Here is a 17,850-nt window from a genome sequence, read left to right on the forward strand (position 1 = left end):
TTTTTTTATCTATCTTCTATTATTATAAATTAGTTAATATAAACACAACCGTAAGACTTCTTGAATCTCAATGGCCTATAATTCCACGGGTAACCACAATAATAGTAATAATAGTTTATAATAAAAATAAATAGTATATAAATAATACAGCACGTGTATCGTTAATAATTTAAACCCTACCTATAACTTGTTTCCGAAAACAATAAGAATCTCCCCACAATGGCACGAACGTTGACCCCTCTAGAGTTCCATACACTAAAACTGATCGCCAAGCTTAATTTTCAGTTTTCATTAGGAAACTTCTTGTTTAAAACTTTCGATGCATATACATTTAAAATTAATGTGCAACTTGTATACAAATGCAACATTTAGTGGGGCATACGATCTCGTTTGATGTATTTATAATTTATATTTTACAAGACCCGTTTCGTACGCCGAGTAAATCGGTCCGGCTTCTCCTTTTCTATGACTTCACAAGAGATGCCCAAAATACATGTTTCGCCAACTCTTCACTACAGTATTGTTTTTATTTTGTTCTTTTGATTAGCCAATATTGTTTTTGTACAACCATTAATTTAGGAATAAGAAAAGAGTTCCCATGGGCATGCCAATCTTGAACACTATATCATTAATTTCACGAGTTGTCTGACAGTTTTTCATCTGGCCCGGAAAATTAGTAACGTATTTTCAGGGAAACAAACTATACATTTTCTGAATCTCATTTTAATTTGAACTGTAAAAGCTTTGCCGAGAAGGTAATCAGTTTGTTACTAGAGCATTGGGGTGTTCTTAATTCATTTTTTTTTTTGTTATCATTATTAACGACATATTTTCAAAGGAAGTAATGCTCCCGAAACAAATTGCGCGGCAAAGCGTATATTAAATGTATCTCATACAAAGCGTCTAGGGCTCTAGGCAATATAATTATACTTTGAAACTCTTGTCTTATCTACAGTTAATTAAAATGCGCATTGTCGTCTTCCAACATTTTCAACATCACCTTTGCGGTCACAGGGTTTCAGTCTTTAAATTAATATGTATGAGGAAAGTGCAGAACTTTTAAAATACTGCGTGAATAACTAACATTACAGTATAATATCATATACGGATCTATTAATCTATTAACACCATTAAGTACGCTAGTCATAGGTACATTTATAAATTATCATATTTTTTTAATTTAAAACCGTATATCTATTATTCATATCGTTATCAACATAAAAAGTTAAAATATATTATACCTAATATGAATATTTTATTATGATTTTAGTTGTTTTTTGTTCATAGAAACTAATTTTTTTATACGAGTATGTTATATTTGTTAAAACAAAAATTACTAATGCCTGGGTGGTCTGAAGTCAGATTTATTAGTACAAATAGCCAATGTTTAGTGTAATATATAATTTATAAAAGTAGTTACGCTGTCATTAAATTTAACATTTTCTAATGAAAATTGTACTATTCGTTATAACTTTTAACAGTTAGTATTGATACCTATAGTAATAAATGTAATTCCTAATATTATAATAATTGATTAAAACTATTGGTATATTTATAAAAATATTTTCATGTAAAATTTAAGTAAATTGTATAAAAGGGTTTTCACCTACATTATACTTTTATGCAACAGAACGAATAAATCAATTTTTTTTTTAATTTGATAATGTTTTAATTATTAAAATAACAGAATAGTTTTATTCAGCTTGGCTTAGCTTAATTTTTCTAATAATAATTATTAACTGTGACATAATAATTAACACACAAATATTCAATACTACAGAAACTAATTTATTGAAATTTGAATTTATTGGGCCATCCTGGAATAAATAATAATCAATAATTAATTCAGAGAGTTAAGATATGAGCCAAATATTTAAACTTAAGTGGAAGTCCCATGGAAATTTCGTGAGAACGACGCTTTACTAGAAAAAATTATTGCTCAACAATAAAAATAATATAGGTATATTGTATATAGCCTTATAGGTAGTGTATAGTGTGTTAAGTATTTGTATAAAACTATATTGGCTATGACCACAATCTGTAATTGTACAATACCTATCAAACATAACAGGAGTCAGGAAGCATAATATATTCACAGTTGCTACTTGCTAGTTCGCCGAGTTGGTGTCGTCGCTGTTAAGGTAGTCGAGACTTAAGAACCTGCAGCTGTGAAATTACGGAATATCGAATAAAAAGCGATTGGAATTTTCCCCTCGACTGCTCTCGAAGAGGATAAAATTACAATCGCGGTTTCAAATTGCGTTTTATCGATGCCATATAATTTTTATACATCTAGAACAAAGGTATATTAATATCATGGTACGCGCGAAACGTAACTTCCTGGTGGAATGCAATATATATATTATATACATTATGTAGGTGCTTCATTGCTGCAGTTTGCGGCGGTTGCATTACTCGCCCGACGTTTCGGTTTCACGCACCTACATATAATACGAAGTGATTTCACAGAATAGATTTAATACGATAAAAAACAATATTATATTGGTATTTATCAGCTAATGTTGTCAACTGTAGTACCTACTTGTCTTATCTAGACAACACTACCGGGGGGGGGGGGGGGAGGGGGGCATTTTGAGCATGTCTCTCTATATATTGTATCATCATATTACATTAAGTGCAATAAAGTTTAGTTTTCCCCACTGGGCGCGCCGCATGCCACCGCGTTATAACTTATAAATGCGTACCCATATTAGGTTTTTGTGACCGAAAAATAAAAACCACAATACTTTTAATATAATATATAATATAATACGTACATAATATGAACGCAAGCCACACGTAGTTGTACCCGACATAACCAAATATTCCCTCACCCTAAGTGGTACATGCGATACGGTTCGAAACTTGAATAGTTGTTCTTTGTCGGATGTTATATTATATCATCCTTTAAAAGCAACGGCGTTTAGGTAAAACGAAACCGGCTCTTTTGGTGTATTATGTATACGGCGCACATCTGCAGCGCAGTCACGTGCGAGAATAATATTGCTTCGAATGTTGTTTACGGCGGTGAGTATTGAAGAGTATATCTATACCTACGCTGCTACACCGCAACAGCACTATATAATAATAATAACAATAATAAAGTAAAAGTGGTCATAATAGAGATAACAGAATAGAGTATAGGTGTATATTGTCCTTAGACCGTATGCGTACTAATAGTCGTATATAGTACAAGACGTCCGCGTCGGTTATATACCTACCGCACTATAAAATATGTATAGTTATAACGTGATAATATAACTCACAAGTTATAATAATATACATGTAATGATAATAATATTTTAACCGTCGGTGCAGCTCAATGGTCACGAATACTAGAAGTCTAGCAACATATTATCTCTAACGGTCATCACTGCCGTGGTAAAGTTAATTTTTTTTATTTTCGTTATAAACCACTATGTAAAGTACAGCGTGTACAATGTACATATGTATACGTATAATTTGAACGGTATATTATTTTTCTGTTTACCTTCAGTTTTTTTCAGTGTACACTATAATATTATCTTCCGCTGCGACGACGACGAGTACAGATAGGTAACCCGATACGCACATTTTGATTGCAATCGGCCATCGGCATTGTGCACAGTTCACTACCTACTTCAACAGCACCCATGGTACCTACTATTTCGACTCACGCAACTAAAACTGCAGTTGCAAGTTGTACCGGCATTTTAATTTTAATAATATATTATACGGGTATATAGAGAACTTTGAATGTTGTGCGCAGTTCCCACGGCCATGGCTGTGTCATTATACCACAATCGTGTATTCGTGTTCACAGGACTTATTCGGCTCGCGAGCAATCATCACTGAACAACAACCCCATTTACAGCCACCACCAATATCGCAGTTTTGAGTTCTTATGAAACGAGTATAATATATGGGGGACGAAGGCGTAACGACTATAACGTTATAATAGCTTTCCGTGCTGTGAACGTTTATATAATATAATATACCTAACTGCCTAATGGCTAATAGTACCTATATAATACTTTAGGGAGCCACTTGTTTGTCGTCGTCAGCAATACTGCAGGGGCGCTAACTGTTGTTTACGGCGGATATTCTCTTTCCCTATCGACTTTTACCGTAACGCGTCATTTAATCCGAGTTTATCCCAAGTAACTTTTTTTTATCCATCAACGCCCCCGCAAAGTGGTCTTTTGTAAACACGCAATCGTTGTAAATCTAAATAAATTATTTAAAATGATAATATTTAATCAACGATTTATTTTGATAACATACATGTATTTTCTTCTGTTTTATATATTATAATTTACCTACTATTTTAATTTTTAATGATGAATTAATATTTCGTAAACTTGGAAACTTTTCTAGAAATAAAATAGGTATACATTATATAGGTAGGTACATCCTACATACAACTAATCTTGACGTTAAACAAAAGTTATGTATATCCGTTGATATTAATAAAAAGTTTGTTAGTTAGACTATTTGTGGCATCTAGACTTGTGACTTTATATCCGTTTTTATTTTTACATTTACCAAGTTACTAAAAAAAAATGATGCTATAATAATGGTATAAAATAAGATAAAAGTTGAGGGAGATAAATTTTAAAGCTATTAAAACTAGTAATTTTAGTATATTGTTCACCATTGTTTGAAACTACAATGTTATCAGTTTATAATGTTTTGTTTTTATTGAGCAATTATCCACTTTTTATTTCAGTTACTCAGTACATAATATTATCATATATATTTTTTGAAAATTCAGTGCATCGACTTCAGTACCTAGGAAAACAAATATTATTGTTGTTTAAGTTATAACTATAACATCTCTGTATCGTTTTACCAAATTTATTAAACAATAAGATACAATTATACAAAAGTACATGCATTAGAAGTGTAGTCTTATAGATTACAGGTTAACTATGACTTATACAGTAATTTTTTTTTGATAGGTTCCTACCGTTACCCGTTATTTGATATTTCAACATCTCTTTATTATGTTGCACCTCATTGTTTGTAAATGTTCGAAGAAGACACGTTGTCATCTCCATAAACACTTTAATAATAATAATAATAATAATAATAATAATAATGATAATACACGCTTGACAAAACAATTATAAAAATAAGGTATATTTTATTTTTCAACTTCAAAAATAGTAAGTATACACAACCACATAGAAAATATCAATTCCATTTTCAAAGGTTCACGCTTGACGTTTTTATTTTATTTGAACGTTTAAGTGTACAGTAATTTACTATTACTAAGTAATATAAATAGTAAGTACTTACTTACTTCACTGTCGACCATATTATATAAACATTATAAACATTATTTTCAGAACTTAAGAATCCGAATAATGAACTGCCTATGACGAATTAGTTTTTTATTAGTGTATAGTGTATACCTACCTAAATAATAATAAGGTATTTCAAATTTATATAAGTGACGTTATTGGAATTTATTTCAGTATGTTTATTACCTACTGTTTTTGAATGCTATTTATTAGTTTGTGTCAGGTACCTTCACGAATAATTCGATGGCACAATAATGAAATAAATTCAATAAAACTTATAAAAAAGAAGACAAAACTATTTTAACTTTTTGAAATATAATCTATTATAAAATGTTTAGAACATCAGGAGGTACTTTTTAGAAATAATATAGGTACTTAAATTTTAAATTACAACTGATGAATAAAAATTGATTTTATTTTAACCATTTAATTTCTATGATCGTTAGGTATTACCATTTATTAATTTATCAACATAATATAGCAATTAATATTTTTCAATTTAAAAATATCGATTATTATTTTATAGTTTTAATATCATAATGTTTTTTTAACGTCCGTTTTTTTTCCATTTACTTTAGTTAATGAAACTGTCTGGATGTTCAATTATTTTATCATTAAATAGCATGTCAAAACCAAAAGCTGCAGAGAGGCATTTTATTTAAAAAGAAGTAAACTCAATTTACTCACTGAATCTACGGTGTAATTGTCTTTCTAAAAACATTAAATGGATCTAGTTTGGTTTACTTCACTTTATTGAAATTAACTGATATTGAAGACTCCATGTAAGCTATATATATAATGATATATTGATATATTATGCTTTTTTATTTCCTAGTATATTTTGGTGTGTATTTACTGTTTATAGTAAGTTATAGTAAATAAATAGTTCATAGTATTAACTTATCAATCAATAATATTTTTTTACCATAGGCCACGTGGCTATCATTGTAAATAATAATTGTATACTTATCAGTATACTCCATATATTATTATTTATTACACGTGTTTTATCATAATCGATCATCGCATGCTTAAACATTTCAAATCAAAACTATCAATTTCACTATTTTATGATTAAAATTTGTAACAGTAAATATTGATATATACTAAATTAAAAATTGTACATAATAATTATTATTTTTCACTAGAGAAAATACTAAATAGTTATATTATATTATATTATATTATACTAGGACACTAGGTAGTATTTAGTATTTACTATATTTACAATTTACTATTTTATAGTAGATGGGACAATTACTAATTATTCGATAAAAATAATATATAATATATACGATAACAATAAATTATACTCCGGTGGTATCTACCTATTGTTTACTATATTATATACTTGTACCAAGTAGTTGGTGGCAACCTAACCCATATAGAGTAGATACACTCGACTTTTCGTGTTATGCGATAAATATATTATAATCAATGAATGCTCTGGATAATAATTACGACCGCGGCGTTGCGTATAGACGAACTATATTAACGTTTCATTTTGTCCTGCATATTATCCACTCATAAGCATTGTATTTAAATAGGAAGTAATTTAGACTTACGTGTTACCTCGGGCGATGGCGGGCTTAATATATATAGTGTTATAGTATATTATATTATATGCACATGAAGAAAAAACGAAAATAAAATATACTATCATATTTCAGACATCAGACATGATTACACGAATGACAGTCTAGATACCTACTTATACGTAAGATTTATTCATGGCTGGAGTAGTGAAGTTGAATGGTTATTGTCACGATTTGAATTGTTTAAAGAAATATGGTTTCCTAAATTATATATGATATACGCGTAATACTATAGCACTATAATATTATATAGGTGTACCTACCTATATAATATTATAGTATACTATGGAGTGCAAGTCAAGTTCAAATGAGCTGTTATTAATTGTTTGTTTATTATTATTAATAGGTACCTACCTACGCTGCAAATAATGAAATATTAACATAATTTTTTTAAATGAAAACTCGATATATGCTCTGAATTATAAAATAGTAAAATACTAAAATAGTATATAATGGAAAAAATGATTTATTTATTATTTGTTAACACTATTGCAGTATATAAATATATATTATAAACTAAGCCCAAAGGCATGATGGAGATTAGGTATACGTAACATAATTATTGACTACTTTCTTTTTGTACTAATAATATAATTATATTATACCTAACGATTCTAGACAGTCATACAGATTTTACTATATTTTTAGATCTAAAAAGTTATAATCGGGTTTATTTTTATCATATTATTACGAGTTATAAATATTTTATGCACTTAGCACCCTAGGTTTTAAACTGTCATTGACAAATCTATGTGTTGTCATATTTAACAATGATAAATACAAGATAGTTCAGATTTTACTCCTACTACAATTATTTTATTATAATTTATATATTGGTAATTATGTTTTTATTTATTGCATCATTAAATATAATAAACACTTAACAATTGCTTTTGAGGGCACTTAGTCGTCTATTATTATTTACAACTTTTTGAGTAGTATCCATGATAGTGATGCATTGATTTTGTAATAAACACTATATTATTTTATTATCAATAATATAGGTAAACCCTAAAATATATGTATTCGTGTATTCATAGTGACTTATCTATAAGTCTTCACTCATCACTATGGAAAATATAATACACAATATATCCATTAATATTTTAGTCAACTTTTTGTCAAAATTGAAATTATTGATATGTTTGATTATCAGTTAATTTGATTAAATCTATAAAAAAAAATATCATAGGTATATTGGTGTATGTTGTATATGTATAGGCTATAATATATTATGTCAATGTTGTTAGTTGTTACTTGTTGGTAGTAGGTATAGTACTATAGTTAGGATCGTTACCAGGTTACCTATTGGCTATTTGTACGAACGGATTTCAAAAATTAATTTGAATTTACTTTACAATTTACCAGTAGTTTACAATCATGTTGTGATATTGTGATGATTTTTACTTTTAAAATCCTTTGCAAATATTGCAATTAGCCATTTGGTATAAAACGTTTATTCCATATTGATTCTTTGTTATAATAATTTTATACTATTCATATTCATTGAAAATTCAGAATTGAAATTATTATTTTGTCAATTTTGGCAAACTCCTGCTTAATATTTTGTTCGAAGTAGGTACATAATAATTATTATTAGATTAACACATATATAGAGTAATATTACACTATTATTTAATAACAGCAGTGTTAACAATGTACATGGGTTGACCACATGGTATAAGTTCAAACAATTTACCATGTGGAAAACTATCTATTCATTTCATGAAAAGTTATCACCATATTATATTAATTTAATGAAGAGAAGAAAAACTGAAAAATGGTTATTTATGTAATTTATATAATATAATCTAATCATAATGCATAATACAATTAACGTGGTTGTGTGTACGGCGTATCTATGTTTATTGTTTATCAACAACACAATGTTATAATTTATAACATTTAATTTTTTTTTTTTTTTGTTTTTCTTAAGAAATATAAATTCCCTTTTTTGTGTGCATCTTATGTATACTAGTAAACTTCGTGTCTACTATTAATACTATATATAAATATATAACACTGTTTTTAAAACGAATATGCACTATATTGTTTACAGTGTTTTATACTGTACATTGTACAATACATATTGTGATGCGTTCGCTACATTATATTAAATATAATATATAGGTACATACGGTTAAAGCCACACGGTTGCGTAATCATATTGTAGGGTGTATAACAACTAGAAGCGGGCTGAACAAACACGATTCTCGACGAGCTTTTGCGGAATATCGTTTTCCCACGCGTGTCCACGTGTTTATAATGTTTATAATATCGTCACAACTCTCCGCAATGTACGCGTGAGAAACTTACACTGTTCCATACACCGACGGCCGACGGGACATCGGTGGTATAATATTATAATATACAGTGTGATTACGGATTCGTTCAACCCTTGGATGGTCTAACACACCAACTTAGCAAGCAGATTTTTCAAAACCTTCATGCGGTTTCAATTTCTTTAGTTTGAAATACTTATATTATGCGGATAACATAAAAAAAAACTATTTTAATTGATATCATGATTTATTTGGTTTTAAATTGATTTTTGGGTGGATGCCATATAATAATAATTATGACAGATACCTGCTGTATTTAATTTCATAATTTGAAGGACAATATTTGTATGAAGATTTCGATGTTTATAAACAAAATAACCATACCTATAATAATATATACAATTTTTCTCAGAATCACAAATTTTACCCGCGAGGAAGTGTATGTGGCAGATTAAATGGATCATCCTGTATATTATAATATATTGGGCGTTTTCACGAGTGGCATATATAGGGCATAGGTAGGCAACGTTGGACATAATACGTTGTAGGTCAGTACTATCAGTACATTACAAAATATATATTATATGAATATAATATCATACAACCTTATGTATATATATACGCATCGGAGGATATGATAATAATTGTATTTCATTGTAACCGTTCATAATATTATGACCGTCATCCCTAAAAGTCATATTATACGCAAAGCCATAACCGCTGTCCCGCGCTTATCGATTATTATTATTAAACATTAGAACCGCCGAGAGTATATTATTATAATACAACGTACGTTCATCGCGTGACAATATCGTTTATAATACGTCGTTTAGAAATATAATATGTATATTATAATTCATAAACATTACAATGTTGCTGCAGTGTGTGGTTTGATCCTGTAAACCCTCCCCCTGTGAGTCTTGCGAGATTAAACTGCAAAAAAAATGGTCATGGAATAAAACAAAACGCAAAAATCTGGCAGTCCGCCAGCAGGATCTATAGTAACAATATAGTGACTATTATAATATTAGGTATATACTGTTAACTCTTTCTTTTCGCGCAGTACGGATAAATGTGCGACACCGTCGCAAGACTCACGTTGTATATTCTACACTATGCGAATATATTATGTATTATACTACCTATTTCTTGAACTCGTATATATTTTTTCGTTTTATTTATTATTTCTTATAGGTATACGATTTATTAAGATCTAATTACTAACAATAAGCAAATGATTAAAGTATTTTTTTTCCACTTGAATATAATTTATTAACTACCATGTAGGCATACGAATTATATTATGACGTAGTATAGACACTAAAATTATTAAAAAATATTAATTTATTATAAATGCATAACATAATACGTACGCGCTGAATGTACCATGTACCCGCATACATCCAAACCACCTAATGTAAACAAGTTGAATTTTTATTTGTCATATAATATATGTTTTTGATTGTAAGTTAATTATATTCATTTTTTAAACCTGTACGGCTATACGCCTACAGGCACCTGTTGTACACTGTGTATACTTTACTCTTGCACCACAGTTACTTTGTAATACAAACGTTTTGATGATAAAAAAAAATTATTTAAACAAACGATTTCATCGAAATGTATAGAATATTATTAATACAGTATATAAAATGAAACGTTAAAACTTAAATCCGCTGAGAATCTAAATTAATTTGATAGATTAATCAATTATAAACGTGTGAATTTAATTTTCGGAGTTTTGGAATTTTTAGATAATATGTTCATTATTTAATTTAATTTTTTTATTAAAAAATAAGGAAATATATTGCAATTTTATTTTTCTTCTTCAAGCCACAACGTTGCGCATGCACGTTAATAATCTATTTCAAGTCACGCGTATACATGCTATATACGCGTACTATAATATATTACGTCTATATTATATAGGTATGTGTTTATTAAAAGTCAGTTGAAATAATATTTTCTTGAACTCGATCAATACATCTCTTCGGTGTGCAGCATATAATATGTATACTATTAATATATAAGTTTGTATTAACAGGGATTCCAAATTACACAGACTCTATAAAAGTCGTGGCAACAGATTACAATATTTTGCACCATGATACAAAACACATTATAACGTCGTGAGTCGTGACCTATATAAGTATATAACACGAGATAATATAATATATATATATTATTTAATAGTAAATCACCTATTATAGCCATATAACCTATATAACAGCGGTAGGGTTGTATTACGCCTTGTGGGCGCAGCAATCGAAATACAAACACGACTTGTATCGCACATAGCTGTACTAAAGTAATGCGTCGTCGTAATACCCATAGTACGCGCGAGCGAATAAAAATATATTATAGTCGTTAACTAGTCGTGACACGAGTGTGTATACCGTGGTAGCAAATAGCAATGGCTGCAGTTTCGTCAAACCAACCACTTTCAACTCTGCAAGATTTTTTTGAACGGTTTTTTTTTCGTTATTAATTATTATCATTTCGTTTGTACATGTTCGCGACTGAGCGCGGTGGTAGGGAGTTATAACAACATAATAAATAACATTATAATATTATCATATTATTAAAACAGAGCGCAACATTGGACGTAACATAATATTAAGTATGATATTATTTTGTGTGTCAATCGCTAGTGCAGCGTGTCGCGGCGGAGAACGGCGTTGGTCGCCCACGCATCCGGCGCTCAACTATGTCAAACGGTGGTGTGAGAAGGGGGGTATACGTCACCTGGTCACCGTCGTCGTCGTACCTGCAGCGTGTAGTGTGAACCCGTCCGTCGCGTCTGCGGCGCGACCAGTCGCTTTTTTATCGCCTTCGACCTGCCGTGGTGGGGACGCGCAGCAGCAGTGGCGGCGGCGGCGGCGGCGGTGCGACGGCGGGTGCCGGGTTGTTCGTGCCGGCTGGTCTAGTTGCCCGACCGGTGTCCTTCGTGCGCGCACGTACCCGTCCGGACATGTCGTGCTTGTGGTCGTTCGCCGATAGTCCGACGCCGTAGAATTTTTTATTTTGCTACCGATCGCAGATTTAAATTACAAACGCCCCCCCCCGAGTGCGGTACAATACTCGTATACAGATCGTTATTTTACACGGTTATTGTGGCGTTGTGTGTTTTATTTATTTTATTCAATTTAATTAATTATCGTCATACGGTCTCGTTTAATATTTTTGTGGTTGACGGACGCACGACGGCGCTGAAAACGGCACGGCAAACGTCCTGCGTGGACGTCCGCGACTCTTCTCCGGGTTGGATTCATTCGGTCATGGGTGTGTTAAAGTGGCGTGAGAGACATGGCAGTCGGCACAGTCAGAGTTCGGATAACGTCAAAGGACTCCAGGTACCTAGAAAATATAATATGCTATATCTTCAGTGATTCCATGCCTCTTTAGTCGTGCTATTATGCCTACCACATAATAATTTACAATATGGTTCAACGCATTAATTATTGAGTGCGTTTGTAGCACGTGTGAATAAAATGTCAGTTTATACTTAGTGCTCGTGCAACCTTTTCATATAGGTGATTAGTGATTACCCACTAAAGTCATCCAAATTTTACGTTATAACAATATAACTTATATTATATATTATCAATATACGTAGCTCTTATTCAATCTTCGATATGTATAACCTACGTCACGTATGATTTGGAATTCGGATGACTGTATGACGTAGCGCTATTAATCCTGTTCGATGTAATTGTATCCGGCGTCCCCACGCTATCAGCAGAAATGCCGAATGCCAAAAATCGAACTAGCTCTCCTCGAATTAGTATGAAACTAATAAAATATTGATCGAAGACCTGTTCCGATTACTTTAAAGTTCACAATAATTAAGTAATACAATAATATATGTTTTGAGTTTTAACACGACTTAATGTTTTCTGTGTAGGTAGTCAATATTTCCCTCGATATTTCCAATCAAAATCTCTGCCACAGCTGCAGCGGCAGACACATGATATAATAATAATAATAATAATAATAATATTAATAACACGATATAATGTCACACCGTGACTTGCCTCACATTTTTCGTTTGTTGTCACATTGCGTCGCACAACGTAGGTACACCTACAACATTCGTGACGAGTTTAATCAAACATTACTGTACAATAGTATAGATTTATAGGTAGTATATAGCATAGACACCTATTCGGCTATACACCGCCTGTACTAACAGCGGACGGGGAAACACATAAACTATATGTATAATATACCTCCAACCTACCTACATAGTGTATTTATTTATTTATCAAACGCTCGACCTGGATTCGAAGTCTGATGAATAAACAGTGTATCACTTGAGTAATAATTTCGTATATTGAAATCGCGGTGCTCCAACCGGCCGTTGCGATTTAAAAGCGCGAGGTGTTGCAGAGTGTGCATTTTTTTATTCTGCGTTTTGGTTACCTTTATATTATAAACCCATTGCACTTTCCGGTATCGAGAGTGCACACATACAATCGTATTGTTAAACTTCGTATTGCGATTTATTCGCATAAAGTGTTGGAATCAACAACTGAGAACCATCAAGTATATTATAACTACTACACATATATATATTATATACTGTTATATGTGTACTATACATTTATACATATAAAATAATATTTCCTATCTACCCCTATTATGTATTAATATTGTATGCGTAGCTTGTGCAGTGGGGTAATGTGTATCCGGTCGACGTTTCCCAGCTGCGCTAGCGCGCGCGTTTCTCACGTTTCGATTCTCACCATTGTCGTTGTAGTCGTATCTCGCACAGAAGCTGATGTTCGCTGTTATGGCGATGTGATGGTGTCGGTAGGTAACCAGCGAACTAGAACGACAAACAACTCGCTATAGTCTCTACAATTGATCTAGTACAATAATATAAAACGTAAACATTATATACAGGTATATAAATGTTTTACGGCCGTATAGAGGCAGTAGCGAGAACCGAGAAGAGAAACGATATATTTAAAAAATAAATAATAATGATAATAAAAAATTATCATTAGTATTGGGATTTCGGAGAAAGCCGATGAAGTGGCAAACTACTATAACTGTAGCAGGGTTACATCGGCGCGAAAGGTTCGTATTGTGCATTGTCAGATTTCGCCATAACCGAGGCAACAAAATAAACACAATAAAATATAATATGCTCGCGGTGCTACGGTATAATACTATATATAGTAATGCACCAGCAGTTCGCCGCAGTAATCACAGTCCGTGGATCCTCAAAAACATAAATATTTACAAAATCATTAACACCTTCTCTCCACTTTTCTAACTCCAAAGTATATTTTACATATTAGCTCATGTCTAAGTATTCGATGCATGTCATCGGTGGATATAATATTGTAATGTAGATCTGTCGCGTGCATAAATTTAGCCCAGTCAAAAATACCGACCAGTTTGTACAGTACGGGTTGAAATCCGACGCTCGTATCTCGTGGGGGTGGTGGAGAGGGTTGGTTCGGTATATTTTGCGTTATGGGCCCATCGGTGAGTACGAGGCCAACACCTGCTGTTTGTAGTAATGTAGTACCTAATTAAGCGAAATTCCATTATCGCCCTAAGGAAACTGTTTATTTAGACGGTCAACGTTTTACGGCTGCAAGACGTATCGAGTGTCGTACTAATTATTTTTTCACGACTTGACAGGTGACGAGAGAGACTTGGCGCGCACGAGTTATCAGGATATCCGAGACGGTTGTACTTCAAATACATCCGGCCAAATGTCGTGTCTCATGAGTATAGGTATATACCGGTATAACCTATACGCTATACTTATTCGTATCTTTATATTATACGATTTAGGTATACCTAACCGTCAGGTGCTTTCATTGGTTTCAATAATTTTAAGAACATTTTGGTTTTACATAGGTATTATTATATAATAATAATAGAGACTTATTAAGTTAAATAAATAAATAATTAATACAAAATAAGAACAAATAGGAACTAGGAAGTGTCACCAGTGTCAAGAAATGCATGTTCATTGTTCAATAAACACTAACTCTCAATTTACCTGCAGATTATGACATGTATATTCAATAAAGAAAAAAAGATTTGTAATGATTCCAAAATGGAAACTAGCTAGGTATTGGTAAGGTAGGTCCGTGATTGGGAGCTATTCGTTATGTTCAAACTTACATGCGACCCTAATCCCCATTCCCCTTTAATAATACCGAATGGACAGTAAATAGAAAAAGCACAGGTACAAAATACAAGGATTAAAATGATATATCAGTCGTGCGCAGTAACTACTGGGACTCAAGGGACCAATATTCCTTTTGTAGCGTTATTTTTAACGTACAGCCGAATTTTATATTTTATACGGTAAGTTAGGTATCCAAGAGATAAATTTAATCTACCAAACAGCCGATGTTGAAAGAGTTGCTCGTTTTATTTAGCGCGTGGGTAACCCCCTACAGACATTGCAGTGTGTCGCGTAAATTCATAATATATTACAATATTTACTACATATTTTGTCGTTATAAGTCAAAAATGGTATTTATACCATGCAGACAGCATACACGAGTTTCAGTACTCCCATAGTTTGTGGCACTTTGTGTATAATAATATGCATTAATGTAATATTATTATAATATTATAATATTAATATAGTCTATTGATATAGAATCACGTTAGTGTTAGACGCTATCGCCGAACTGTAAATAACAACAACAACAATAGTGAAAATCAATTTAATTTCCTGTTGAAACCGGAGCCATAGATATATTATCCAATTTATGTAGCACATACAATTATCTCTAATTATGCTTTTATCAATTTCCCGGTAGCCGTCGTCGAGTTCCGAATACTGGCTTAATATTATTATCTATTTTCTGTTCAACAGCAAAAGTCCATATTCTATAATTATTATTATTACTGCCAACACTCGAAACGACGTATGTAATTGACTGATTGAGATAAAATATAACGATATTTTGGTTTGATTTACGAAATAGGTGGTAGGTACCTAATAATAACTAATTACATTGCTGCTCTAATCCAGTATATCATTAGAGAAAGTTTTTAAAATCACTAGAATCACATATAAAACCAAATAAACATAATATTAGGTTCTATATTCAGCATTGAATGTTTAAATAATAATATAATACGTTATGATATAGGGAAATCTGATACTATACTCCGTTCCATCAAGAGTACCTAAACCATCCTAACCCGGTAGCAGTTAATTTATGTTGTTTTTGAATTTTATTTGATTATTGAACGTGTTGGTTTTCATAAAATAGCTTTATATGTTTTGTTCTAATAAAAACCGAGGTACCTACATAATATTAGTAAAGATTAAAGTAAATATTAATATTTGTAAAGAATTACAATGGTTCGTTCAAAAAATATTGTTGATTCGATTTTGTACTATATTATTATTATTTTTAAATTGAAATAATCTTTATTTGAAAAAAAAAATTAGGCACAAATTCATTATAAATGATGTTAGTGAGGGGGACAATCGGTAATGGATAAAATGAAAACTTTTCTCATTACACATAAGAATAAGAAATATTTACAGTGCAGTTGTAGCATGATGAGATTCTTACCAAGTTCTTTTTTCATATATTTCTTTTAGCATACAGATATAGGAACAATTTCGTTTATCCGAGCTTCATCATAAATCATACACACAACACACAATCCCCCGGCATCGCTTTCCAGATGTCTTCTTATTAAAATCCCCCGTTCTTTCGCCACCACCCACCCCCTGTCATTCCATATTGTTTCTTTTACGGTGGCGTTTCTCGGTTTCCAACTGTGCAATTTATATTTACAGCACTGCCCCCCCCCCCCCCCACTGACTTAACGTTTTCGCGAAGCCGGAAAATTATACTCATATTATTACACATATATTATGTAGTTGTGTGCAGTATAATATTATAATGTAGGTATGAGGGTTTTCTTTTTTCTATTTTTTTTTTCGTGCGTTCAACGTGCTATAAAACTGTTACACAATCATTTAGTGGGCTAGTGCTCTCTCGGAACTGCAGCAGTGGTATAAAAAATATATATATTGGCGAACTGTATTGCACATATATTATATTCAGAGCGACGAACGTACCGCTCTTTCTCTGGTGACGATTACGTGCCCATGAATAATTCAACGTCGTTATGATACGCGTTCATTTCTTCTCGTCCACCCGCCACGAGTGTCCCTCCCCGCAACCGCATCTCGCTGTCTTCTCTAAAGAAGGGACATTTAAATAATTGTAAAAGACTAGTTTCGCGCTACACCGGTAAACGCACGTCGCCCACAAGTCCGTTACGCGAGACACTGCCGCTGTAAACCGGTATAAGGATGATTTTCTATTTAATTATTATAATAATACTTACTTAGACGTTTGTCGGTAAGGCACTCGGTAGGAAAATATATACAATTTCACACACACAAATTGCGTACTTTTGCAGTTTTGCGTATGAAAACCACGAACCCGGACATTTCGCCGCGACCGATTCGCCGCGACCGTTTCGCCGCGACCGTTTCGCCGCAGACCGTTTCGCCGCAGACCGTTTCGCCGCCGCACCGTTTCGCCGCGGACCGTTTCGCCACCGTACCGTTTCGCCGCGGACTTTTTCGCCGCCAGACATTTCGCCGCGGACCGTTTCGCCGCAACCGATTCGCCGCTGGACTTTTCACCGCGACCGATTCGCCGCCGGACATTTCGCCGC

General features: G+C 32.3%; 1 protein-coding gene across 3 annotated transcripts in view; it reads left to right on the forward strand.

Annotated features, from left to right (window-relative positions):
• LOC100167325 (rap1 GTPase-activating protein 1) overlaps positions 1-17,850 on the forward strand; it is a 57,306-nt gene that overhangs the window by 3,281 nt on the left and 36,175 nt on the right. The window contains exon 1 of one of the 3 annotated variants that reach the window (XM_008184361.3): positions 11,839-12,515. The exons of the other annotated variants lie outside the window; for them this stretch is intronic. Within the exon in view, the coding sequence (XP_008182583.1) occupies positions 12,441-12,515 (75 nt within the window). The 5' untranslated portion in view covers positions 11,839-12,440. Of the gene's footprint in view, positions 1-11,838; positions 12,516-17,850 lie in introns of those variants that run through there. 3 annotated transcript variants of the gene reach the window in all.

The sequence above is a fragment of the Acyrthosiphon pisum genome, chromosome A1 (genome assembly GCF_005508785.2).
Source record: "Acyrthosiphon pisum isolate AL4f chromosome A1, pea_aphid_22Mar2018_4r6ur, whole genome shotgun sequence".
NCBI classification, from domain to species: Eukaryota; Metazoa; Arthropoda; class Insecta; order Hemiptera; family Aphididae; genus Acyrthosiphon; species Acyrthosiphon pisum.